Below are 25413 nucleotides of genomic sequence, written 5' to 3' on the forward strand. Positions count from 1 at the left end.
AAGAGCCTTGAAATTGTTTATAATCTTTGACTCAGTAATGCCATTTCAAAGAAACTACCTAAAGAAGTTATCAGGAATGCATTTTTTTCAAAGGTAAAATTACAAGTTTTTCCCCCAGCATTATTTTAAATACAGAAAAGTAACCTCTCAGTAAGGTAACAGTTAAATTTAAATATAACTATAAAATTTAATACTATTATGCAAAACTACAAAATCCTATTTTTGAAGAATACTTTTATGATATTTTTTGTTAAAAGCGGGGACAGGTACACGTCTATATAAAGCATTTGAGTCCTCATTGTATAAATACGTATTTATGTACGTCTAAGTGTAGTTATACACACTATATGTGCCAGGATGATAATAGTGATAATTATGTCCTCATAATGAGAATATAGGTGACTTTTGTTGATAATTTATATATGTTTATATATAGCATATATACACCTAATATTTGCATACAGTTTCTAGAATTAAAAATGAAGTAGTTTTAATGGGAAAATGATATTAGAATGAAACAATATTCTATGTTCTCAGCTGAAAATCCAAAGAACTTAAAGTAGGAAATAACTAAGCAGAAGATCTGTGCAAAATATCTTTTTTTTTTTGGACTTTTCTGTTCTGCTATACTTCTAATTTTTCAGATTTCAAAGAGGCTGCACATCACTTTCCGACCACTGCTAATTGAGGTTCTTTTTTATTAATTTCTATACTTAGTTGCATTTGCTTCTTCTTTCTACTTTTTTGGGAGTTTAACTGTTATTAACATCTGAGTTTCATTTCCCTACCTTGAATAGTCCAATGCTTTACATCCTGTTTTTTTTCAACATTTGGTTATTAAAACTGAAGAATAGCACCTAAGACTACTTACAGTTTCAGAATCAATTATCAATTTAATACTTATCTATTATTGGTAAGGCTTTCCCTTTTCCCCCCAAGATTACTAGCCATGCATTTAACGTGTTGTGCAGTTGGAATATTTTAGGATACTTAGTTTACTACATTAGGTGAAATGGAGGCTGGAAATGTGATGTCAGCTTAGAATTTGTTGCAACAAAAATTCTACTATTTCGAATAGATTTAGATATTCCAAGCTTTCAAAGTAAAATATTGATTTAAATTCCATTAGATTGGAGTGTAGTATGATTTGATAGGTTTAACGTTGATAGAAAGTTTATTTTTGAATTCTAAAAAGCTTGCTGAACAAAATTATTTAATATAAAACAAATAATGTAGAGGACATACTTTATTGGATAAAATTTTATTTTTTGCATACTGTTTAATATAAATGGTTGTCCTAATTACTGAAGAAGATTGAACAGCATTTTTTTACATTACTTTCTTGGAGCTAATGCTTTAAAAAATTATCTAAAATAACTCTTCTAGATTCAATACATATCTAAAAAAATATTACATTTTGGATTTTTAAAATTTGTTTTGTCTCATACCATTAGAAGGGGATGGGTCTTCTTTCAATCACATTTTTAGTAAAACTTTAATGAGATTTTTATAAGTGTTTTGAAATTATATTTTTTAAAACTAAAATCAGATATCCTTTATTAGCCCTAATTCTTAGCAAAAATTATACTTCTGACCATCAATCCTCCACACTGAATGAGGTTTTGATTTACGATATGACATCATCACTACCTTTCTTTTTAAACTGCAAGAATTAATTAAAACCCAGTTTTGTCACTCTTACCTACAGATGTAAGTCAAGAGTTAGAAATAAGATTGGAGGAGCCCTTTCCTACCAGTCTAAGTTAAAAATATTTTCATAGAGAAGTATAAAGTTTTACTTCTATAGAACTTTCTGTACTCATGTATACATTGATGCATTTTGAAACAAAAGAGTACACATGAAGGGAAAAAGAAAAAGTCAGGTAGACTGGAAAATCTCTCATAGAGTAAGAAAGGAGAGAAAAAGGATGGAAATGCCAGCCTCATTAAAAGTTTATTAGTCTGAGAATTCCTTTTCATGCTAAGGTATATCCCATTTCATGAGTATTTCTTACAGTAACTAATATGCCATTTGTAACAGGTTTGCTTTTTGTATTCCTTTTGAAGGGTAAAGACCAACTAGTTTTCTTTTGTAAGATATGTATGGAAAAAAATCTTAATTTGTATATTTTTCCTTTTCACCTAATGCATTTCCCTCCTTTGCTCCAGAATGGAGTAGCAATTTAAAGTCTTTATTATGTAAAATAAGCAATATAAAATAGGATGCATGTTCAGTTTATTTAAAACTGACGACAGTAATATGTAAGATATATGTCTTTTCCTCTAGGAATGTAATGTTAACAATGAATCTTTGAAACTTGGAGGAAACAGTACCAGTGCAAAGACAGGTGGACTAATCAAGGGTAAACTTTAATTTTGAACATGACCTCATATTTTATTTAGATTTTACAATTTAATTATGTAATTCCAGCTCTGGCTTTGTACTACACAAAGCTATAGGTCTCGTTTTCTGAAGAATTTCATGAGGACTGGAAGGAAAAATTTCATCATGGAGGTGATGATGGAATTGAATGGTAGAGAAGCTGAGAAGAGCATTTTTGGTTGAAAAAAATATCCCATGAAAGGGCAGTAAAAAAGCAAACAAAACAAAACATATTTTGTTCTGGGAACTCAGTACTTTATGGTATTTATAATGTGATGTGCATGGATAGTAAAGATAGAAGATAGGTTAGAACCAAATTCTGAAGTCAGGAGAAATAAAGAGAGCTCTGAGTTTAGGAGTTATAGGGCTAGATTCATTTCTGAAGATTGGTTAGAGCAGAACAAGACTGAAAATATTTTAAGGTAATAGTAGGTAAAGAATTGGGAATAACAACTGTGCTATTATGTATTTTGGTATATTTGAGATAGGAGAGAAATAGAAAAATAGTTGAAGAGGGATACAAAATTGAGGTTGAAGGCTTTTATTTTTCTTTTTGTCTGTTTGATTTGTGTGGGGTTGTTTTCTTTTTTTCTTTTTTTATTTTTTGGTTTAAGAAAGAAATCCATAGATGGGACGAGATTTTGGGTACAATGAAGAAAATAATTTGTAGACCTGTGGAAGGAAATGAGATCAAGAGAATAGAATAGATGAGTTAGCATTAGAAGGAAACAAAGTATGGTTGAAGGAAAATATAGATAATTGAGGGAATAAAAAGGTAGAGAAATTGGGAGTTTATATATGACACATGATTTTCTTTGTAAAGTGAAGCATGTTTGCTGGGAGTAAAAGGAGTTAAGAATGTATGCAAAGGATCCAGTGTAGTATAGATCATTCTAGTGAGTGGGTAGGGAGGCTGTATGATACATAAAAGAGTTGCTAAGTGACACAAGGTGACAGCTGAGATTGGAAAATGTAAATTTATAATATCACCTATTTATTGTTCAGTTTTTCCCAGCTGCCTTGGTACAGTGTGGGGATTGGCTGGATGACTACAGGAGAAAGACTGGGTACAAAAAAATTGAAGGTACTTTTTAGTGAGAAAATGCTAGATTAGGAAATAGAGTAGCTAGCTGGCTGATGGACTGAAAGAACAGGAGTGAAGATAGTAAGAGAGTTGAAGTATTGAGTTGGAAAACTAAGGTTTTAACACGTTGCGTACGGCGGGGTTTAAATCTCTCATACCCCTCTGTTCCGGCAGGTTTTTAAAATAAACTACTTTAAAATGCACTCTTCTCTTTAAAGTATAAATGCTTCTATGTCATTTATTATTTTTCTATGGAAATTTTTAGGATTTACTCACCTATGATGTTAGTAATCCCTCCTGATGTGATACTGCAGAAAGCAGCTTCCTTTGTTATTAACGAAACACAAATAATTCAATAAAATGTGCAAAGTAAAAAGAGTAAACAGTAAAAACGAGAATTCTCGTTATCCGTCCTTAACGCATGGCTCAGAAAAAAACGAAGATTCTCGTGATCCGTACGCAACGTGTTAAGAAGGATATTGCTAATCTAAGACAATTTACTAATATTTTGTATATTTGTCCTTTTCCTTGAAGTGGAAGGATCTAAATATAGTGGAGAACCCAGTATTTCAGATATCAAGGGAAAGAATAAATATCCCAAGTTGGAATTGTCTAGCTCCCGCTCCAAAAGGTAAGCTCTATTAAATATTGTTTGATTATATGTAATATGTTCATTTAAAATTTCTCTATTTTTAAAAAATATTTAGGAGAGAGAGATGACCATTATATCTTAGTTAATAGTACATAGTTCTTTCAAATATATTCTTTTATTTGAAATTCACAAAATCACCTTGACTTAGGCAGATAGGCTGTTCTTTTGTAGGTGAAGAAAAGTAATATTAATCTATAAAAGAAGTGAATCAGTATTTTTTAATGATCACTTGTCTTTCTATCACTTTTTTCCTATTTCTTTAACACAGAAGCTAAGAAAACATTATTTTCTTTTCTGGGTTTTTTGTTTTTGTTGAGATTTTAGAAGAGTTTTCTTTATGCATTTGAGGAGATGAAAATTGACATTTATTGGATGGCTTGACAAAAGCAGTCTTTGCTCATCTTAGTTCTTTCTCACTTTACATGTAGTGGAAATAAGATACAATAAAGTTATTTATGGGAGAGTATTATGTTAATGTAGACTAGAAGGAATATTGGAATAAAACATATAATGACCCTCTGATTTCAACATGAATCTGTTAACTTTATAAATTTCATTTACCCTCTGAAGTCGATCTAAATACTTGGCTTTTGTTGTATTGTCCACGATGAGTATCTGCTTGCATAACCTCAAATCTGAGTTTCTGTTAGCTCTTCCACCAACAGATCTCAAAACTGGGGCTCTATTAATTGTTCTCTATCATTAAAACTCGTTTGAACTGAGCTCAAAACCAGGACTCATTGGTCTCCTTCTATCTAAATCTCAAATCTTACAACTCTGAATTGACCGTGAGACTGGTTAACAGAACACTATTAGGTGGACCAGATCAAATTCAAGGACATGGAAATAATAATGAGGGCATGGGAAAAACTACAAACCACAACCAACACGTATTACATCTAATACATACACGCTTACTGTGCAACAGACACTATTTTACAGGGTTTGTGTGTACTAACATTATATCCTATGAGGTGGATTGTATCTTTGTTCCTGTATTCTAAATGAGGAAACCAGTGCATAGGAGAATATTAGTTATCCTGTCTAAAGCCACATAACAAATAAGTGGCAGAATGGAGATTTGAATCTGTGCAGTCTGACTCCTGAGGCCATTGCTCTTAGGCACTTAACCACTGTACTGTACTGTTTCCACACAAAAGTTTACATCCAAAATAAAAAAAGTTTTCATCGTGAAAGAATTACATTTTTGCTTCTTAGCTGCTTATTTCATTATATTGAAAGTGTTTTCTATGATAAGTCGTTTTATTTGTCCTAGTTTTTTGTAAAGTATTTGAATTGAATTGAACTCAGTACTGAAATGGTTACTATTTTAGAATGGTTTACTTTTCCGGATTTATTTTAATAATAGTGGTAGTGGTACTTTATTTTGTATAGTAAATGCATCTGGTTGTGAAAGCAAAATGCTTTTTGCAAATTTGACTTTAATTTGTCAATAAGTTTCCCTTGAGTTTTTTTTTTTTTTAATAGCAGGGTCAAGACAAAAGCATTTGTGTTGCGTTTATTAGACATATGTTTTTATATCCCTTTTTGTTTTGTGTTGATAAAAGATTTGCATGTACTTAATTTTAGAAGAAAAACTGCTGTCCAGTACACTGAAAGCAGCGATTCAGAAGAAATTGAAACGAGTGAATTGCCACAGAAAATGAAAGGTAACATGAAATGGATTTGATTTGATACTGTGCCCTATATTCTAATGTCCTTGTGTGACCATTTTTATATTTGGTGTTGTTTGTAGGCAAACTGAAAAATGCACAATCAGAGACTAAAAGCAGAGAAAAAGGTATGTATACACATCTCAATATCTATAATTTACACTTAATTACTAAAATAAAACCCCGCTGATTTGTATCTCTCCAGCTGGAATTCTTTAGTAATGGGTCTTAAACTTGACTGCTGTTTATATTTGAACTATTCATGGAGCTTACCAAGGATGTTAAACCAGTGAAGCAAATAGAAAAAAAATTGTTTCAAATTAAAATCTAAGAGAAAATATTTAAATCAACTTCAAACAAAAGGTGATTTCTACTTAAAAAATGATTTTAACAGAACCTTATATATATATATATATATATATGTATATATATATAAATTGTAATTTCAAAAGTAGAGTGGGAATGTGTTCTTGGAAATATTGTTAGTTCATAATATTATCATACAAATGTAAAAATAATCAGTGAGTATCTTTCTTTTTCCTTTCTCTTTAAAACATTATTTTCTTTTCCTCTAAGTCAACTCATATTGTATTCCTAATTAGTTGAGAAATTGTATTGCATTTGGAAAAATAACTGATCACCACTGACTGATCTGAAAATTTGGCATCCTAATCAGAAGTCAAACTCCTGTTTCCTTGAAAAAATTCTTCCACCTGAGAGCCAAATCACTTTGCATATGGCTGCTTCTACTTTCACATCTCTTCTTCAGGACAAGCAAAAGTTGATCACAAATGGCTACATTCCTTCTCTGAACTTAAAAGATGCTTAGCGTCAGAGAGGCAAGTTTGGTTACCAGATATTATTTTATTCTTTTTTAATAATATAAGCTCTTAAGATAGAGAGTGTGGAAGTGGTATTCTATTTCCTATCCTCAGAAAGTACCTAAACACAGGAGAGAATTGGTTTTCAAATAGCTTAATGATTCTGTAGTTTTTACTTTAGCAGGATCTTCTAAGGTTAAAGAAGATGCAGAATTTGCATGTGCACTTACTTCATCTACTCCTGTAACAAAAAAGAAAATGTTGAAAAAAGGTCAGTAAATCTGCTGGTTTTTTAGCTTTTGTTTTTTCTGTTTTTCAGTGAAAATTTTTTTAATGACAAAAATTATAAAACCATATAATAAGTTTAGAAAGTAGAGAAAAGAAAAAAATACATAATCCTATTACTTAAAAAATTATTTGATATGTTTTCTTTCCGGTACCTTTTCCTATTTTATTATTTTATTTAGGTCAAAAATCAGTGGGAAGAGGAGGTCGTCCCTTATTCATCTGAGCTGCAGGGATATTTCTAGTGAATGATTTATGCCTGCTTTAAAACTTAATTTGAGTTAATTTAAATTATAATAAAGATTTACTTCTTGGTATGAGTAGAATTTGCTTTTCACTTAAGAATGTTAGTGATCTTTATTATTTTTATAATTTTGTATTTTGTAATTGATAGGAAAACTATACTGCCTAGGAGTCTAAATATTTGAAATGGAAAGAGATTGAACTAGAGTTGAAATTTGGGACAAGTTATATCTCTGTACCTGAGTCTCCTGTATTTTACGTGTTGGGGATACAGCAGACAAAAGTGTACTTTCATGGAGCTTATGCCTAGTGATGGGGAAACATCAAATAAGTAAATGATTATAGACAAGTGCTGTGAAGCAAATGAGGATAGTGAAATAAAGATTGACTGAAGGAGCCTGTTTAAGAAAGTGATATTTGAGTTAACACAGTGATGAAAAAGAGCTACCTTTTGTTGGTCTAAGAATAAAACGATTAAGAATGGAAAATATGGCATTTCAGGTAGATTACTCTTCATCCTAATTTAAGAAATTTCAAGAAATGTTGAACTTTCAGTTGAGATAGAATTAAGATAGAATTCGAATTGAGATAGAATTAAGTTCACACAAAAAGTCTCTGTTGTAGACACATGACTGTTATACAAGAGAGAAAGTTAAAAAAATCATAGCTGTGATAAAACCAAAATAAACATGTTTCTGGAAGAGCAACACAATAGAAACAAAAGTCAGAGAGGGGAGACAGAAGCCATATCTTGGGGTAAATAGTGATTTCTTAAATAAGATACACAAAATCATAAGAAAAAGATTAATTACAGTTCACCGCATTTAAAATTTCCATGCACCAGAAGGCACAATAAGCAGTGAAAAATGATAAGGTTAAGGAGATATTTGTGATAAGTATAACTTACAAAGGATTAATATCTAGAATATGTAAAGAATACTCTACAAATCAATTAGAAAAGGAGAATTCAGTACAATAACTGCTAAGAATATAAATGTACAATCTATGGAAAGAAAACCCAACTAACCAATAAACATAGAAAAATATATGCAGATTCAATCATTGGAGAAATGTAAAACAAAGGAACAGTGAGCTACTCTTTTACCCTTCATATAAAAGGAGGAGGGTGTCCTTCCATAGCCTGCCTGAGGGAGGGAGGGAGGGAGAGAAGGAGGGAAGGAGGGAGGGAACCTAAGGGCGAGCAGCAGCATCTTTTATAAGTTAATCTCAGAAGTGCCATGGCATCACTTCTGACATAGCCTGTTAGTCATACAGACTAACCCGAGCAGAGTGCGGGATGGGACTGCACAGGAAGTGTAGTCAGGAAGTGGGTTATTATCACAGAAGCCATCTCAGCTGGCTTGTCTGGCTACCACGTCAACTCTTTTAAGACAGATTCAGAAAATTGCATACGATTAGTGTTCACCTTAATGAGTAACTATGAATAATTTAATATTGGGAGGTATTCTAAACTTCCTCCTATACCCCCCTCAATCACAGTCCTCTGCCTCTCGCATAAATAGTCGCTGTCTTGATATTTAGCTGTTCAAAGTGGCAAGGTAAGTCTTGTTCCTGGTACTCATCATAGCTGGAAACAAGTCCATGTGCTTCATTTTAATTCTGATTTACCTGTTCATAGAGGCACGTTATTGTCATCTCTTGATTCACTTCATACATATTTGAGAAAAACCACCTAAAGTCTGTGTTACCGATCCATCTTGTAGGAGCATCTGCAGTGGAGGGTTCAAAGAAAACTGCTGTGGAAGAGAGATCTAGAACAACACTGATCATCTGTCCACTTTCCGTGTTAAGCAACTGGATTGTAAGTCTTCACAGCCTTTTAAAAATGTCAAATAATTTATATTGGTCTTACACGATAAAAATATTCTGTTAAAATGTCATTCATTGGGAGAAATATGCTTGGTCAGCACTTTATGTCTAAGTTCAAATAATTGTTAGGTGAATTGGGGTTATATTTGCTCAAGTAATTTTTTTTTGAAGATTTATAATAGAGAAAGAAACATCATCAGTTGCTATAAGATTTGCTTCTATAATTTCTGTCCACCAAAGTAGGAAATGTGTGTAATGTGAGACCACCATATTTATGAGCTGTTGGAACCTCTTCTGAGAACACCATTAACAATAATTTGATTTTATAACAGCTTGTAACATTTACTGAGCTCCTATGTGCTCAGTTTCCCCTAAGCTCTTTTCATACATTTTCTCATTTCTTCTTGACAACTATTATTCTCACTTTCTAGGTGACCAAATAGAAACACAGAGAAATTAAGTAATTTACTTAAGGTCATTGGCTAATAAATGATGGAGCTAAGTCTCTACCATTCTGACTCTAGAGCCTACCCACACACAAAAAAATGTGTTTTTATTTCTCCTTCCAGGTTGCTTTTCTGTTCTAAAGACATTACATTGGAATGGAACCTTTTTATGTGTTATGTGTGTAAGAAGCAGCTTGGTGCCGTTTCCTTTCCAATTTGAGTTTCAAGCTGCATTGTATAATGAAATAATGACTCTATCAGAAGCACTGTGAACATAAAGACCACTGGATGTGAATTTCCATTCTTGTCACCTTCAAGGTTATCTGCCTCTCTCCTGGCCTTTCCTCCTCTAATCTCAGAGGTGGAAGAGGTCCCACTCTTTGTGGGACCAATACCTTAGTCTACACATTGTGTGCCACCTCTTCTAGCCTTTGCATTTTATTTTTTTTTTAAAGATTTTTATTGGGGAAGGGAAACAGGACTTTATTGGGGAACAATGTGTACTTCCAGGACTTTTTTCCAAGTGAAGTTGTTGTCCTTTCAATCTTAGTTGTGGAGGGTGCTGTTCAGCTTCAAGTTGTTGTCCTTTCAGTCTTAGTTGTGGAGGGCGCAGCTCAGCTCCAGGTCCAGTTGCCATTTCTAGTTGCAGGGGGTGCAGCCCACCATCCCTTGCGGTAGTCGAGGAATTGAACTGGCGACGTTGTGGTTGAGAGCCCACTGGCCCATGTGGGAATCGAACTGGCAGCCCTCGGAGCTAGGAGCACAGAGCTCCAACCGCCTGAGCCACTGGGCTGTCCCCAGCCTTTGCATTTTATCTGTTACTTTTCCCCTTGCCTGGTTATTGTCTCGCCCCACTGGCTCTTTCATGAAACATACTTGCATCTTCCTCATTCTTAAATACTTTCTCTTGATTGGCTCACCTTCAAGTTGCTACTCAGCTGCTTTCCTTCAGTGTGGTACCTCCTGGGATTTAATTTCCACATTGTGCTTTTACTTACTAGCTACTTAACTCATTGTAATCTGGTTTCTGCCACTAGTTTTCTAAAGTGCATGGGAAAAGATAGAGATAACTATAAAAAGTAGTTAACTGTCTAATTGTCAAATTCTGTGTCCTCTGTGATTTATTTTTGACTTTTATGTAGTCTTCCCTTTGACTCTTTATCTTTTTTTATTATAAGTTTTTGGTGTATTTATTTTTTAAAGTGTTATAGCTTCTCTTGATTAGTGTGCCATTTTTCCTCTTAGGACCAGAATGAATTTCAGTTGTCTCTAGCTCTTTTTTAAAATTCCAACAAAACTATGCTTTTTCTTTTGATATGTGGTCCATCTTGGGAAGGGCAGTACAGGGGTACTTGAATGGCAATTTCAGGGTGAGGTTTACAAGTGTTAATGGAGGAATAAACAATAGAACTGATTCTTTAAGAACATGGGGTGTGGATATGTATTTTTAAAATGGGAACTCAATATTTTATTATAATTTTATATTTGGAAAACTACAGAAGTTTTGGTAATCTAAACTTCAAAAAGGACACATTGGCAAATTCTTGCTTAATTGAGGTTGTGGGAAAACTGGTTTTTAAAGGGCTGAGGGATGGTTGGGTATGTAGGGATCCCTGGTCAAGAATGAGAATTCTGCAATCTCTCAACAAGCTACTCGTTTCCTAGCCCCTGAGTAAATGACCTAGCACCCTAATGAGCAGGCTAGCGCTACCTTATTGTCACTTCCTTGTCTTCAGACATGGGTAAGAATACAGTTAAAGGAGTCAGCTACCAATTCCACTTCCACTATTTTCTTTTTCTGGTTATTTAGGTAAGTTATTTATCTTCCCCATGGAAAATGAAATAATATCTGTTTCATTCACACACACATGCACATAGACACATAACCTAGCAAAGTGACTACAAACTCAGTTAGTTTCTCTTTAGAACTCAATAGAAACTCTTTCTCCAGAACAGTTAATTTTCCTCTATTTGAAATCTAAACCTTCCACAAATATGCTTTATTCCATTTCAAGGCAATCCCATTGATTCAGTTTTCTCATACTGGATTCATTCTTCTTTCCCTTTCCACCAGATTTCTTGATAAAATTTTCTACATTTTCACCTTTACCTTTCCATGTTTTATCCTCTCTTCTCTTTCCTTTTGCCTTCACTGTTTCAGGTGTCATTCTCTTGTCAAGCCCACAGTAGCCCGGTGTTTGCTCCCACCCTCCACAGAAACTCTTGGGAAGGCCTTCCGTAACCTCGCTGTTGCCGTGTCGATGAGTTCTCGTTTTCTTTTCCTCTGCCCTGACTTTGTTTCCTGTTTATTACTTTTTTGTTGTATCTTATTTTGTAAGCCATCTTTAAACCTTCTTGTAAGGAGAGGAAATGGGCATAAATTAAAATTTTAAATTTCGATCTTGTATTTCTTCTTCAAACTCTGCTATTCTTTGGCCTCTCCCAAAATTTTGTTTGCTGTCTCAATTTTTTGATCACTATTTCTCTCCATACCTGTTTTTCTCCCATGGTTCCTATTTAGTCAGTCTCTTTGTCCTCCTTAAAGTGTGGTATTTTTTTTAAAGTAATATGCAGAATTTTAATGAGATTTTCATTTACTCATCAAGATTTAAGAATTTCAAAATTTGCTTTTTTAAAATTTTTTTTTGCTGGAATATTTTAAATCATATCCCAAGCATCATGTCATATCTTCCAATAGAAGCATAGGCCTGCTCTTTAAATATCAGTATTTTGCAGGCTCTGTTTCTCATTATACATGTTCTACTTGGAAAATCATACTCCTGTAGCTTCATGTGCTATCTGCTGGTAACTTTAAAATTTATATTTACCTTTGTATTTTAGACCAATATTTAAATTTTCCTAGTATACTTCTCTAGTCAGATATTCTGTAGTGACCAAAAACTTTAAATGTCTAACAGAATAATACTCATTATCTCTTTCTCATCTTTATATCTGCTTTCCCCTTCTTTTTTATAAACTTTCCTCTATCTTTATCACACAGTTCTTTGAGGCGGTCATTTTAAGTGGCTTCTTTGTCTTCTCCTGTATGAAGACATCCCATATTTAATTAGTCTTCAAGTCCCACCTTAGTGTCTTCCTGTCACACCTGTTCTTTCCATTTTGTTCTTATGCCATTTTGGTTTAGGGCTTCATCGTCTCTCACCTAATGGTTTCTCAGCTATCTCTCCCTGATGTCTTCTGTTTTTAATCTGCTTATATTATTTTATTTTATTTTTGCTCAGAATCTCCCACATAATGTTTTCATGGTTTAAAAAAAACAACAACCAAAACTCAAGTTTTAAAAACTGATCATGTCCTCAGGGAGGGCAGGCACCAGCTCTTATTTTTCTTTTTAGCTACACCACCCTTCTGGTTAGTACCTGGCACATAGTAGGCCTGTAATGAATGAAAGTGGATACTGTGCTTGAATCTTTACCTACATCCTTGGGAATATTGGTTGCTCTTGTTTTACTGTTTAATTTTGATATTATTAAGTCTACTAATGGGAAGCATTAAAGATTCTTTGTGTTAAAATACTAAATTTTGAAAAAACTAATTATAGTTTTAAAGAAGCTTGGTTTGTTTTTTTCCTCCTAAAAATGAAGTGGCTGCTTATTTGTAGGGCCAGGCAAAGTCTATAAAATATATTATTATTGCATATATGACAGCTTTCCTGACAATAAAATAATAATTAGTATTATTATCATTGTTGCCATTTTAGTAAATTGTAGGAAACTTGAATTTATGTAATTTTGGTAGAGTGATTTGTGACACCACTACAAGGATGGTACTTTTTCTTATACACATAGGAAACCTGACACTAATCTGCTTATTCAAAATACATCTAATTTTCTTTTAGGACCAGTTTGGACAACATATAAAATCAGACGTTCACTTGAATTTTTATGTTTATTATGGTCCCGATCGTATTAGAGACCCGGCCTTGCTTTCCAAACAGGATATTGTTTTGACCACATACAATATTTTAACTCATGACTATGGAGTAAGTATGTTAATACTTAGAGATTTTCAGAAATTGAATTTAAGAAATATGCTTCAGGTTTCCTAACTGTTCTAACATTCAGGCTTTATACTTTTTCTTTCTAAATTGTGTTTTAATGTTTTGCAAAAAAAAAAGTTTGACTTTCTAGACAATAATGTAAGAATACTTTTCATTTAGAACACTTGAAGTTAAAATTTTAAATTTGAGCTTTAACTCAGTATGTAACAATTTGTAAATGAATTCTGCTGTTTCAATATTCTAGAGTATTGTATTTTGTCACAATGATTTGATTGATTGTCTCAGTTTAAAAGTAAGCTTTTTTGTAGCTGAAATTCATGAGTTTCCCAAGTCATTTAGAAGTCTGACTGTTGTTTGCCTGTAATTCCAGTAAAGTTAAAATGTTTTTCAAAATACCTTATTGTCAAAATTCCAGTCTTCTGATAAGAATGTTAACTTTTACATAAAAGAAAGTATTTATGTTATATTCAAATAATTCTTATGATTGACAATTTTTATATTATCACTATGTTTCAGTCTGAGGCAGAGTAGCTCAGTATATTGAACCAAGGTCGCAGCAGAGAACTAACTACCCAGGTTTAAATGCTCCCTCTGCCACTTCCTAGCTGTGGTACTTTGAGCAACGTATTTCACACGTTGGTACTTCGGCTTTCTTATCTGTGAAATAAGAGTAAGAATACTTGGCACGCTTGTGAATATCCAGTAATTTAATGTATGTAGTTCTTAAAGCAGTGCCTACCACATAGTAAGTTGATACTGAGAATAACAACTCGTATTATTTGTCAAATTACATAAAGTACTATTTTACTTTCCTATGTTTTTAATTCCTATGAAACGTTTATTCAGACAAAAGGTGATAGTCCATTACATAGCCTAAGGTGGCTGAGAGTGATCCTGGATGAAGGACATGCCATCCGAAATCCAAATGCTCAGCAGACGAAAGCTGTACTTGATTTAGAAGCTGAAAGAAGATGGGTATTGACAGGTAATGATAGCATCATACTTTAAAAAAAATAATTCTGAGATATGTATCATTAAGTAAGTCAGTGAGGTAACTTTGTAAACTTCAAGTGTGTATAAAGTCTGTTCCAAAATTAGTCATAGAAGTCATTTAAAAATATTTTGACTTGTTCTTCATAATTGCCCACTATATGGCAACATTTGAATTACAGGTAATTTCTGGGACAACCACTAGAATTCTTCTTGAACCTTGGAGATTCATTAGACACTTTAATCCTCCAATCAGAATCTTTATTTACTTCCTATCTTGGAGCCTATCTTCTTTTTACTTAGAGGATGGGGAAGAGAATATAAACTCAAATCAGTTTTTTTTCCTTCTTGGTAGTGCTGCTGATTTAAAAATCAAACGTTCTTAATAAGGAGAAAGTTGAGTTTGCTGGGTCTGTGGTCTTTTTCTTTGTCAGTATGACAAACGAGAGCTAAAAATTAGAACACGAGTATGTTTTGAGGTTATGTATATGTTTAACAAGGGATTATAGTCACAGCTGTACAGTGAGTGAGTGGGTCTCGTACTGAGTGCCCATTTTCAACTATTGTGTCCTCTGCTTGGGCCAGATGGCCATCTGAGTGGATATTCTGGTTATAGACTTATAACAATTTCCTGTTACTTTTAGGTACTCCAATTCAGAATTCTTTAAAGGACTTGTGGTCTCTTCTTTCCTTTTTAAAACTTAAACCATTTATTGATCGAGAATGGTGGCATAGAACAATACAGCGTCCTGTCACAATGGGAGATGAAGGAGGACTTAGGTAAGCAATTTCATGATGACTGATTAATGGTAGCTACAGATAACTGTTAGCAGCTTGAACCAGTTGCCGCTTTCATTACTACCGTGTTTCCCCCAAAATAAGACCAGGTCTTATATTAAGGTTTGCTTCAAAAGACACATTAGGGCTTATGTTCAGGGAATGTTATCCTGAAAAATCATGCTAGGGCTTATTTTCCGGTTAGGTCTTATTTTCGGGGAAACATAGTTTAACTAGACTGTTGGCTTTCCTCTACAGAAAGTGTGTACAGCTTCATGCCTTTGACTCTCAGAACCTAGTTTGGGGAGACAAAAATTTCTTAACTATCCCTAAAACACAAACCCTCCTTTCCCATGATTTTGGTCAAACTGAAAGGAAAGGCAGAACTTTATGGTCTTCCTATGTAGCTCTTACCCCCCGCAACCACCATTAATAACTTAGGCAGTGACAGGAAAACGTTGTATGTTCTGAGAGTCCATTATGCACTGAATTTTCATAACTTACCTTGTATAGCTTATATAGTGGTAATTGAATGACGGAATGATGTACAGTGTGGCATCAATAAGAGCTTTATAAGAGAAAGTTGTTTCTGATGGAGACAGAAGTTGAGAACATAAATAAAATTCAACTTGGTGATTGCTGTTTTGTAAGGTATTAATCTAATGTGGTTTAAGTTTTTTGTCTAGAGTATTGGTTTTCAGACAGAGGGCTTGGGATTCATTAGCAGGTTAGTGATTAGAACAAAAATGGGTAGAAGACCTTAAAGATCTAACTGTCTGACAGATGTTGAATTGAGGGTAAATTTCAATGCATTTGTTGCTATAATTTTCTATTTGTAGAATATGTATGTCATTATCAGATTGGATAAAACCTCAACTAAGAGATTTTTTAAAAATCCTTTACTAAGGTTATAAAACTTTAATAACTTAAAATAATCTTTTTTTCTTGTGAATCAACTTACACAGAAATATAAAGTTAATGTAATTATTTGTTTTATTTTGACTAGGCGTTTACAGTCGCTAATTAAAAATATTACACTTAGAAGAACAAAGACAAGCAAAATTAAAGGAAAACCTGTTTTGGAGTTACCAGAACGTAAAGTATTTATTCAGCACATTACACTTTCAGAAGAAGAGAGAAAGATTTATCAGTCTGTGAAAAATGAAGGCAGAGATACTATTGGAAGGTATGGAGAAAGAAAACCATTTTAGAAAATAATTTTTATTTTGTTTGTTTCCCAGTTAACTGAATAGTCTTTTTAAGATATGTTAGCGTTAAAGTCTGAAGTATACTGAAAGATAATTTGCTTCTTTAACTATATTTAAACTACTTTTTACAAATTAATACTTGAAGTGGATGAATTAATATCATAACTTACCAGGTAAGTAATTTCTTAAGTTAGGAAAAAAAATTAAAGTTTACATGAAATGGCAAGTTCTGAATTTCTAGTCAGATCACCTTGCTTGCTTCTCCATTCCTGGCTCTGTGTCGTGTGAGTAGATAAAAACATTGAGAGAAGTATATGTATAGAGAGAAAGTAGACCTATTAAGGCCCAAGACTTTGGGGACGGTCCACATTCAAGAAGTCAGAAAATAAAAGCCACTTGGAGGAGGTTCTATCTAGTTGAGAAGTATGAAGAAAGAGAAGCCTGTTACAGAATCCAGGCAAGACAACATCATCAAGATAGAGGAAATGGCCAGTAGTGTCACGTGGCGCAGGCAGTTAGAATAGGCCATTAAATTTGGTGATTTCAGAAGTTACCCGTGTAACTCTCAGAATAGTTTCACCAGAATAATGAGGTGGGTAGCCAAATTGTAGGACTAAGGGGATTGCAAAGAAGTAGCAGCTGTAGGGGTAGACCATTTTTCACAAACTTTGTGAAAGGAAGAAGAGTGAGACTGGTAGACGGGATCTATAGTTGGTTGCTGGATCAGTTCTGTGATAGTTTTATTTGAATGACTGTCTTAAAAGGAAGAGAACATGGAAGAGATTACAGATGCAAAAGAGATTAAAGCAAATTGGAGAAAAATGAAGCCTGAGTGGTGGTAAATAATATCGAGTACCATCAATGAAATATGAGATGGATATGTATGAGACAGAGGGGGAAGCTGAGGAAGGAATTACAGCAGTCATAAAAAGGTGTGGTTTTTAGCGGGGGAGAGAGACTTCATTCATGAACACACGTAGAAGTTAAGTCAGGATGACTTTCCACCAACACTTGGAAATCTGGGAATAGACGTTGAGGGAATAGATGAAAGGGATTGGGGTTAGGTAGGAGGTGAGAAAGTGTAGTCCAAGCCAGAGCATGTTTGAGGCGAATGCCCATAGGAACCAGAATGAGTCGGAGACAAGTGAAGGCAGAACAGGGCTGAGAAAACAGGGGAATCTTAAGAACTTCAGTGAGTTACAAAGTAGATTTAATAGGAATTAGAGCTATTGAGAAGGATTGTCCTGAGCAAGAGTTTTCAAAGCAGAGATTTCAAAGCAAAGAGGCACAGAGCAGTTGGTAATTTGTATTGTGTCACACAGCTAGTGAATGACAGAGCTGGGATTTAAACTCAGGCGGTTTGGTTCCAGAGCTTATAAGTTTAGCCTTTATATTATATTGCCTATTCTTACATTCTTGAATATTTAGAAGTATTTGTTCCCATAGTGCTACTATTACTTAAAGCAGCAGATACATAATTATATCACTTACGATAGGTGAGGCAGTATTCTGCACGCTGTGCATCTATTAACTTCTGTAATACAACAGTCCTATTAGGTGTGTATTCTTGCTATGCTACTGTTCTTACAGCTTAGGAAGCTCAAGACAGAGTTGAAGAAACCTGCCCAAGGTTTCATAGTTAAGTTGGCAGAATCAGGTTTGAACTCAGTCTAGTTCTAGAATCTGCTCTAACCATTAGGCTGAATTTCCTCTATTGCCTTAATACTTAAATATCAGATTAACTTGGTGTGTAATTTTGGATCACCCATTCTTCTTCAGAACCTGTATCATCATAGTTCTACTGTATTCTGTATTGAATGTTTCTGTGGAAAACCCTGATTTTATTTTACATTTTTCCTTAAAGTCCAGCAATTTGACCAGGACCTCTCTCTATTGATTTTTTTTTCTGTAATATGTACCATTTAAATCTGTGGCTTCTAGGCCTTCCCTCCGTCCCCCACTTTCCAGGAAAGTTTTCTTTAAATATTGTTTTCTGTTCCTTTATTTTATTTCTCTCTGCATATGTTAGATGTTCTTTGTCCATAGGTGGTATTTTATTCTGATCGTTTACATTTTTCTGTTTAATTTTGCTTTTCTCAATCCTGTGTTCCACATTCTTGCCATTTTGTATCAGTGGCAAGTCTCTTTTATACTGGTTTTAGTGTGGCTTTCATTTCTCTGATGGTTCACTTTCCTCTTTCACACTCTTGAGCCGTGCTAGCTCAGCTTTCATTTCTGTTGTTTTGCTGTACCTTTTCAAAGCTCTTTGTCTCTGCTTTAAGCTACTGGATTTTTTTTAGGAGGAATTGTTTTACTGAGTGGTATTAAATCATGGCAGTATCCTTGGTCATAATTTTTATCTGCTTTGTGGCTACATTTTTCTCATGAGTTTTCTTTTACTGCCATTTGTTCCTTCTTGCTCTTTGCTGATGATGACTTCTGTTTGAATGTCTTGAGTTCTTTCTGGACTAACTGTTATCAAGAGATTCTTATGTAGGGGTTGGGGTCTTAGCTGTGCCCCAGACTAGCAGGAAACATCCCTATCTAGTTAGGACTCAGGGTTACATGTGAGTTCTTTCAGGTTTTGCTTCTGCTGCTATAACAGAGACCAGAAGCTTTAAGAGTCCGTACAACATGGAATGCTGTGCCCATAGTTTTCTGAAAACAGGTCTGTGTGTTTACTTATTCAGCTTGCCTGCTTGCCTTCTTGGTGTAGAACTTGTCCAGGGAAGTTCAAACCACCAGTCATGTACCCTGGTTTTGTTTCTGCACTTGAGACGTTTTCCCCTCAGGGCGTGCCATCTGTTTTGAAGACCTGTACTCTAGAAGGTCTGTTCTGAGATCTGCAGTCATATCTTTTGGCATCTTCCTATCTGAGTTTAACTGCAATTGACAGCCATTTCTGATACATTTTGTTTTGTTACAAATCTTTCCTGGTTTCATTAAAGATAGAGTTTGCTTTTCTGTTTTTCATTCTTGTTTTGAGGTGATTTCCAGAGAAGAGAACAATGTCATTTTTATTTCACTGTTTTAGAATAGGAAATATTATTACAATATGTAACATTTTGTAATATTAACATTTTTACATTTAGGTATTTTAATGAAGGGACTGTCCTTGCACACTATGCAGATGTCCTGGGTCTTTTGCTTAGATTGCGGCAGATTTGTTGTCATACTCACCTCCTTACAAATGCAGTATCTTCCAGCGGTCCCTCAGGTAGGTAAATGTGATTGGTTTACACCATTATATTTGTTACAAATATTTAAATCAGAATGAGAAATTTTTCATATGGTTTAAATTTAGTTTGCTATTTGTCAAATAGACATTGCTTTTAGTGTAAGACTCAACTGGGAATATACCCAACAATCTCTTACCAATAAAAAAATGGGATATTAATGAGGTCTTCTAGAATTTCCACTAATAAATACACTTAGACGAAAGGTCAAATTGGATCTACCTTTTGTTCTGTGGTAGTGCATGCAGATCGTGTTATAATGATGCTTCTGTGTAAAGTATATTATGTGGGCTGGCTGCTATTTTAGCTTCTGAGTTTTTCTTAAAATTTCAAATTTAAATCATGCTTTGTGCCTATGGTAGAAAAGGACTAAAGATTATCCAAGCAAGACTTTTTCCTGTGTAAGGCAGATTAACTTGTCTAGTCACACGACAAATTTTGCTCTGAAATTAATTTTTCAGCTTTTTCTCTAGGAAACGATACACCTGAAGAACTACGGAAGACGTTAATAAGGAAGATGAAGTTAATTCTGAGCTCGGGGTCTGATGAAGAATGTGCAATTTGCTTGGATTCTCTAACGGTTCCTGTTATAACACACTGTGCACATGTCTTCTGTAAACCCTGTATTTGCCAAGTCATTCAGAATGAGCAGGTTGGTTTTACGCTTAGTGCAGATACCGTGTTTGTTACACTTAGTGCAGTCCTGAGTGGAGGGAAAACTCAAGTCCAGCGGACTAGAAAGAGTTTTGCACTTGGATTTGCTAATGTACCTTTCATGGTCAGTTATATCAGTGTTTTAAAAGGGGATATATTTCTTACAATTAAGCCCTTTTAACCTAAAAGGATACTATATTTTTGGATGTTTCACTGTCAATATGCTAGTTCTAATGTTGACATCATCGCTGTCCAATAAATAGATCAATAATGTGGGACACAAAGGTAATTTTAAATTGTCTAGTAGAAACATAAAGTTAACTCATATGTTTATTTCTTCAGTATAGCTAAAATATAAAAATTATTTTTTTTTCCTGTGGAAATGAGCTTTTATTACACCACCAGCCCTAGTGATTGAGGATCCCCTCAGCCAGTGAACTCCTCCTAGACTGGCAGGGGTCAGGGTCAGGGGCACAGGAAACGGCCCATGTTGTATGGCAGGGGCCTCATGAGTTGGGGCCACCTCCTCACTCATGCCCTTGCGGGGTCTCTGCTGCCTGCGGTGGGCGGGCACCTGAAATACCATGAGGGAGGCGAGGGGGAAAGAGGCTGGTGCCTGAGGGATACAAAAGGAGTCAGACCACAGCTGGAGGGTCCTGGCAGGAAGGCACGTCTGAGTGTGCAGCTTCAGTGTGTCCTGGAGCTGGGGCAAATCCCCTTTCCCAGCCCCTGTCCCCCACCCTTCCACTCCTCACTGCGGAGGAGGCGGTCCTCCACGTGGGGTGCGGGGGACCAGGGGTGTGTGGGCTGAGGCCCGGAGGGCAGGAAGACCCAGGTGCTTCGGCCAGAGACCAAACATTTAGGCACTCCTAGGGCAAGACTGGGGGAGCAGGTTACAGGGATTGCGACAATTTGGGGTCAGTGGCCTGGGAGCCCCAAAGATAGGTTGGGCTTTGCATTTTGGAAAATGGTGGCCTGTTTCGTTTGGAAGTTGCTGACAAGGCGATGGATGCTATGTCCTTGCTTTGGCCAGTCCTGTCCCCTCAGAAACAGCCTTTTGGCCATGCGTTCTTCCCAGAAATGTCCCTTTTCCTAGGAAAAGAATGTCTGGCTGAGGGAGCTGCTCTGGAAGGCAGAGCAGGGAGCCCAGCCCTGGGATGGAGGGTGGGGGGCCTGAAGCGCCTCCAGCCACCCCACAAAAGCCTTCCCTCCTGTGGAGATGGAGGCTGGGCCCCCAGGAGGCCCATCATCCATTGGGGCAGGTCACCTCTCTGGGGTTCTGTTTATAGGGTTCATCTGATGGTGGGGGTCACCTGAGGTGGAGTCCACGAGCCCACCGAGCAGTCAAGGGAGCTCATATCAGTGGCCCCTTTCCCGTGGAAAGGACAGGGAGGGACAGGATGCAGCCAAGTCACGTGCTGCTTGGAGCATTTAAACGGAAGAGAAGCGGCTCTGATGGTCCTCCACTGCCCACTCCCCAACGTCCATGGCCTCACGGCCCGCTGCCCGGTGCCCAGGGTCGGAGGGGCCGGGTCACAGTTGTAGTAAGCAGAGGCCGGCGTTAGCTGCTTGATGGCGCTGCGGCCAGGGGGCACGGGCTCCAAACTTCCATGCCCGCGGCGGCGGCAGGCAGGTTCCTGCAGGCAGTAGGCGCTGGCGGAGAAGACGCCGAATTGGAACCACAGTGGGCCCTGCGGATGCCAGGGTCACGGGCGCACTGCACCTCCTCCGGGGTGGTATACAAATTATTAATGAGATACTTCCTGTGATGTCTTTCAACTTAAATGTCCCAAATCCAATGGTATTATACACTTAAAGCACATCTAATTTGGCTTTGCCACGTTTCAAGGGCTTAATTGCTGCATGTGGCTGTTGGCTATGGTGTTGATTAAGGTAGGTCTAGATGCTTATGTAGGATAGAATTTTTTGAAGTGGAATCATCCTTTAAGCAGTCCTTCAACTGAGGTAGAATTTTTAAAAACATTTTTGATACAAAATATACATATAGAAAACGCACAAGTGATTGTGCAGCTCAGTGAATTATGAAGCAAGCACGGCAACGTAACTACTGTCTGCGGCTCCTTGTGCCCCTCCCGTCATTCCCCTTTGCCCTCTTCAAAGGTAACCTCACCGCACTGTCTTCTCACATTGTTTCAGTCTCAGAGTCCTTTTTATTATAATAGTATTTGGTCTGTAGTTATTTAAGAGATAATCTTATTTTAGTATCATGAAACCTGATAGGATATAAGGATCTAGACTAGCTTTACAAGCCAATAAGGAGGAAATTTTTTTTGCTTCTAAATAGTTCCAACTAGTGTGCTATATTGTAGTTAGGTTCAAGAAACTGTTACTCATGGTTTCTTTACTTGTCTGCAAAGAGTACAATATTCATTGTTTCAAGCTCTTGCTACAAGTCAAGATCACATACTTTTGCTCTTTTTTACCCAGTCCCACTTTACCACGTTAGAACATGATATCTGCCTGAAGTTCAGTATGTACAGATTTATCTCAAATGGATGAATCTAATTAAAGGTTTAATAAATTGTTAGATATTAGAGAATTTACATTGCTTTTTAAAAATTTTAGACAAATTTGTGTTTCTGGTCCTCTGATAAGTGTCAGTCATACTTTGTTCTTTCTTAATATAGCCGCATGCTAAATGCCCTTTATGCAGAAATGATATACATGGAGATAATTTATTAGAATGTCCTCCAGAAGACTTGGCATGTGACACTGAGAAAAAGTCTAACACAGAATGGACATCCAGTTCAAAGGTAAATACAGATACACAAATATTTGAGTATTTGTTTTATACTTATATAAAGAAATACCATGTGTAAAAATAATTATATTTTTAATTCTGTCATTTGAATATTATACTCTGTTGATACTTATTGGCTTTTTATCTAGTGAATTTCAGAGGAAAGAGAAAGTTTTCAGATGATGATAGTATTCTTTTAGTCTTAATTTAAAAAAATTAGTGGTCTTTTTCCCATTTTAGGGAAATAACAAGGTGGCAGCAGGTTTCTCTTCATACTAAAAAAAAAATTGGATGTAGTTTGCCAATTCAAAATGGCATCTAATGGCTGTCCTAATTTTTTTCAGATTAATGCCTTAATGCATGCATTGATTGACTTAAGAAAGAAGAACCCCAACATAAAAAGTTTAGTTGTTTCTCAGTTTACGACGTTTCTGTCTTTAATAGAAACACCACTGAGGTAAGTTTAGCAGTGTTTCTCACTTTGAAAGGATTTTTATATAAGTGTTTTTTTTATTTGGATAGCAAGAAATATATATGCTTTACCAGTTTTACTCATTTCACTATCTAAAATAACAGTCGAGTCACAATGAATATTTTCTGGGAGTATGGGATTTTAAAGGTCAAGTTATGAAAATATCTGAAAATAATTGACTGTGGGGTCTGACATATTAGTAGACAGTTTGTAAATGTTTGTCAAAATAAAGGAGTGAAAGATTGGTTAGAGGAAGACACAGTAATTACTTAACATGCTTTGTAGTATAGGAAGCGTTACTTGTCTTTTGTCTCATCCATCAGAGCATCTGGATTTGTGTTTACTCGTTTGGATGGTTCAATGGCCCAAAAGAAAAGAGTTGAATCGATTCAGTGTTTTCAAAACACTGAAGCAGGATCTCCAACTATAATGCTTCTGTCCTTAAAAGCAGGAGGTGTTGGTTTGAATCTTTCTGCAGCTTCTCGAGTGTTTTTAATGGATCCAGTAAGTAGTTTTATAGACTTTGTGGTATGTTATTACTTCTTTTTTTTTAAAAAAAGAAAGAACAGAAGCTATTTGGTTAATACCTTCATAGTTATAATTGATTGTGAAAATTCATTAGGCAAGCTTTAGAAATAGATAACTTGTTAAATGTGTATCAAGGGCTTTCTCTTAAGTGCTTTCCATAATATGAAATGAAATTCTCATAAATCCCTCGGAGGTGGATCTTAGAATCCCTATTTTGCAGATGAGGAAACAAGCACAGAGAAGTAAATAACTTGCCCAACATCACACAGCTAGTAGTAACATGCAAACCAGGATCAGAGTCCTTATGTACTGCGCTTTTCTGCTTCTCTTCTCAATACAGAATAAGCTTCTATTAACTGTAATGTTTTAAGGGTAGTTGTTTCATTCTTTTTTCCGACATATGTATAATGAGATCTGCTTTGTGTCAGGGACTCTTACACGCCTTGGGAACCTGGTCTAAACAAGATACAAAAGTAGTACCTCATGGTGCTAATGGTTTCAAGCTTTAATGTGCAAAAGAATTAGGTGAATGTAATTTCTGGCCTCTTGTCCCAGAGGTCGAGGCGTCTGGAATAAAACACAGGAGGCTCCATTTTTATATAGATCATAGGTGATTCAGGTACAAGTGGTCAGCATCACAGGTTTAGAAACAAGACAATGGAATGTTTGGGGTGGGTTTTTGTGTCTGCTACGTGCTGTCACTCATGGTTGTGTAATACAGGCCTGGGGTACGGTGGGAGCTAAACTTTAACTGTGCTCACCAAAGTCTGTGACCTGGAGCTGCACCCACGTAGCAGCCCTTTTTTGTGATTGTACAAGGGAGCTGCTTTGGGCAGGAGGCACTCTCGACTAACTCAGTCTGGAATTTGCTTTGGGTCCTGCTTGGCTAGAGACTACCCTGAGCTGTTCTGTGCATTCACAGGTTTAAGACTTGTTGTTTTAGCTTATTGTCTAACAGAAAATTTATAACAAAGACATTTTACTGAGACACAAATTTGAGTAATTCTGGTTAGGCTAACCTTGATGCCTGTACCTGTTTTGTGGCTTTTTCCCTCCCCTGAGGGTAATTTTCCGAGTAAGATTACAACCAGAGCCATGTGTCGGTATTCTGGGGTTTCACGTTACTGTCACGGATGGCCGTGGGCTGTTGTCTTTTCTTGCCTTGCTTGGTTCTGTGGATGTAATAGTTTTAAATCTTTGCTGGAGTTTAGCATTATATGGTTATTATAAAAAATAGTCATTGTCACCACAGATAGTTACATGCTCACTAACCTGATGAAAATCCTAGAAGCTGATTTTTGGAACAGATTCCCAAATGATTTTCTTCTTTGGTTATAATCTTAGTACTT

At 35.7% G+C, this 25413-nt stretch overlaps 1 protein-coding gene across 7 annotated transcripts in view; it reads left to right on the top strand.

Moving 5' to 3' along the window:
- HLTF (helicase like transcription factor) overlaps positions 1-25413 on the top strand; it is a 47690-nt gene that overhangs the window by 16277 nt on the left and 6000 nt on the right. For 2 of the 7 annotated variants that reach the window (XM_019748825.3, XM_074333898.2), the window contains 15 exons: positions 2288-2363; positions 4002-4098; positions 5710-5789; positions 5876-5920; positions 6783-6884; positions 8866-8963; positions 13277-13420; positions 14285-14423; positions 15073-15208; positions 16212-16391; positions 19506-19630; positions 20111-20301; positions 22952-23077; positions 23409-23521; positions 23860-24040. In XM_019748825.3, the coding sequence (XP_019604384.2) occupies positions 2288-2363; positions 4002-4098; positions 5710-5789; positions 5876-5920; positions 6783-6884; positions 8866-8963; positions 13277-13420; positions 14285-14423; positions 15073-15208; positions 16212-16391; positions 19506-19630; positions 20111-20301; positions 22952-23077; positions 23409-23521; positions 23860-24040 (1833 nt within the window). The remainder of the gene's footprint in view (positions 1-2287; positions 2364-4001; positions 4099-5709; positions 5790-5875; positions 5921-6782; positions 6885-8865; positions 8964-13276; positions 13421-14284; positions 14424-15072; positions 15209-16211; positions 16392-19505; positions 19631-20110; positions 20302-22951; positions 23078-23408; positions 23522-23859; positions 24041-25413) is intronic. The other 5 variants (XM_019748829.3, XM_019748831.3, XM_019748827.3 and 2 more) reach the window with 5 other exon arrangements.

This window comes from Rhinolophus sinicus, chromosome 17, assembly GCF_057876585.1.
Source record: "Rhinolophus sinicus isolate RSI-liver-muscle chromosome 17, RSI-T2T, whole genome shotgun sequence".
Taxonomy (NCBI): domain Eukaryota; kingdom Metazoa; phylum Chordata; class Mammalia; order Chiroptera; family Rhinolophidae; genus Rhinolophus; species Rhinolophus sinicus.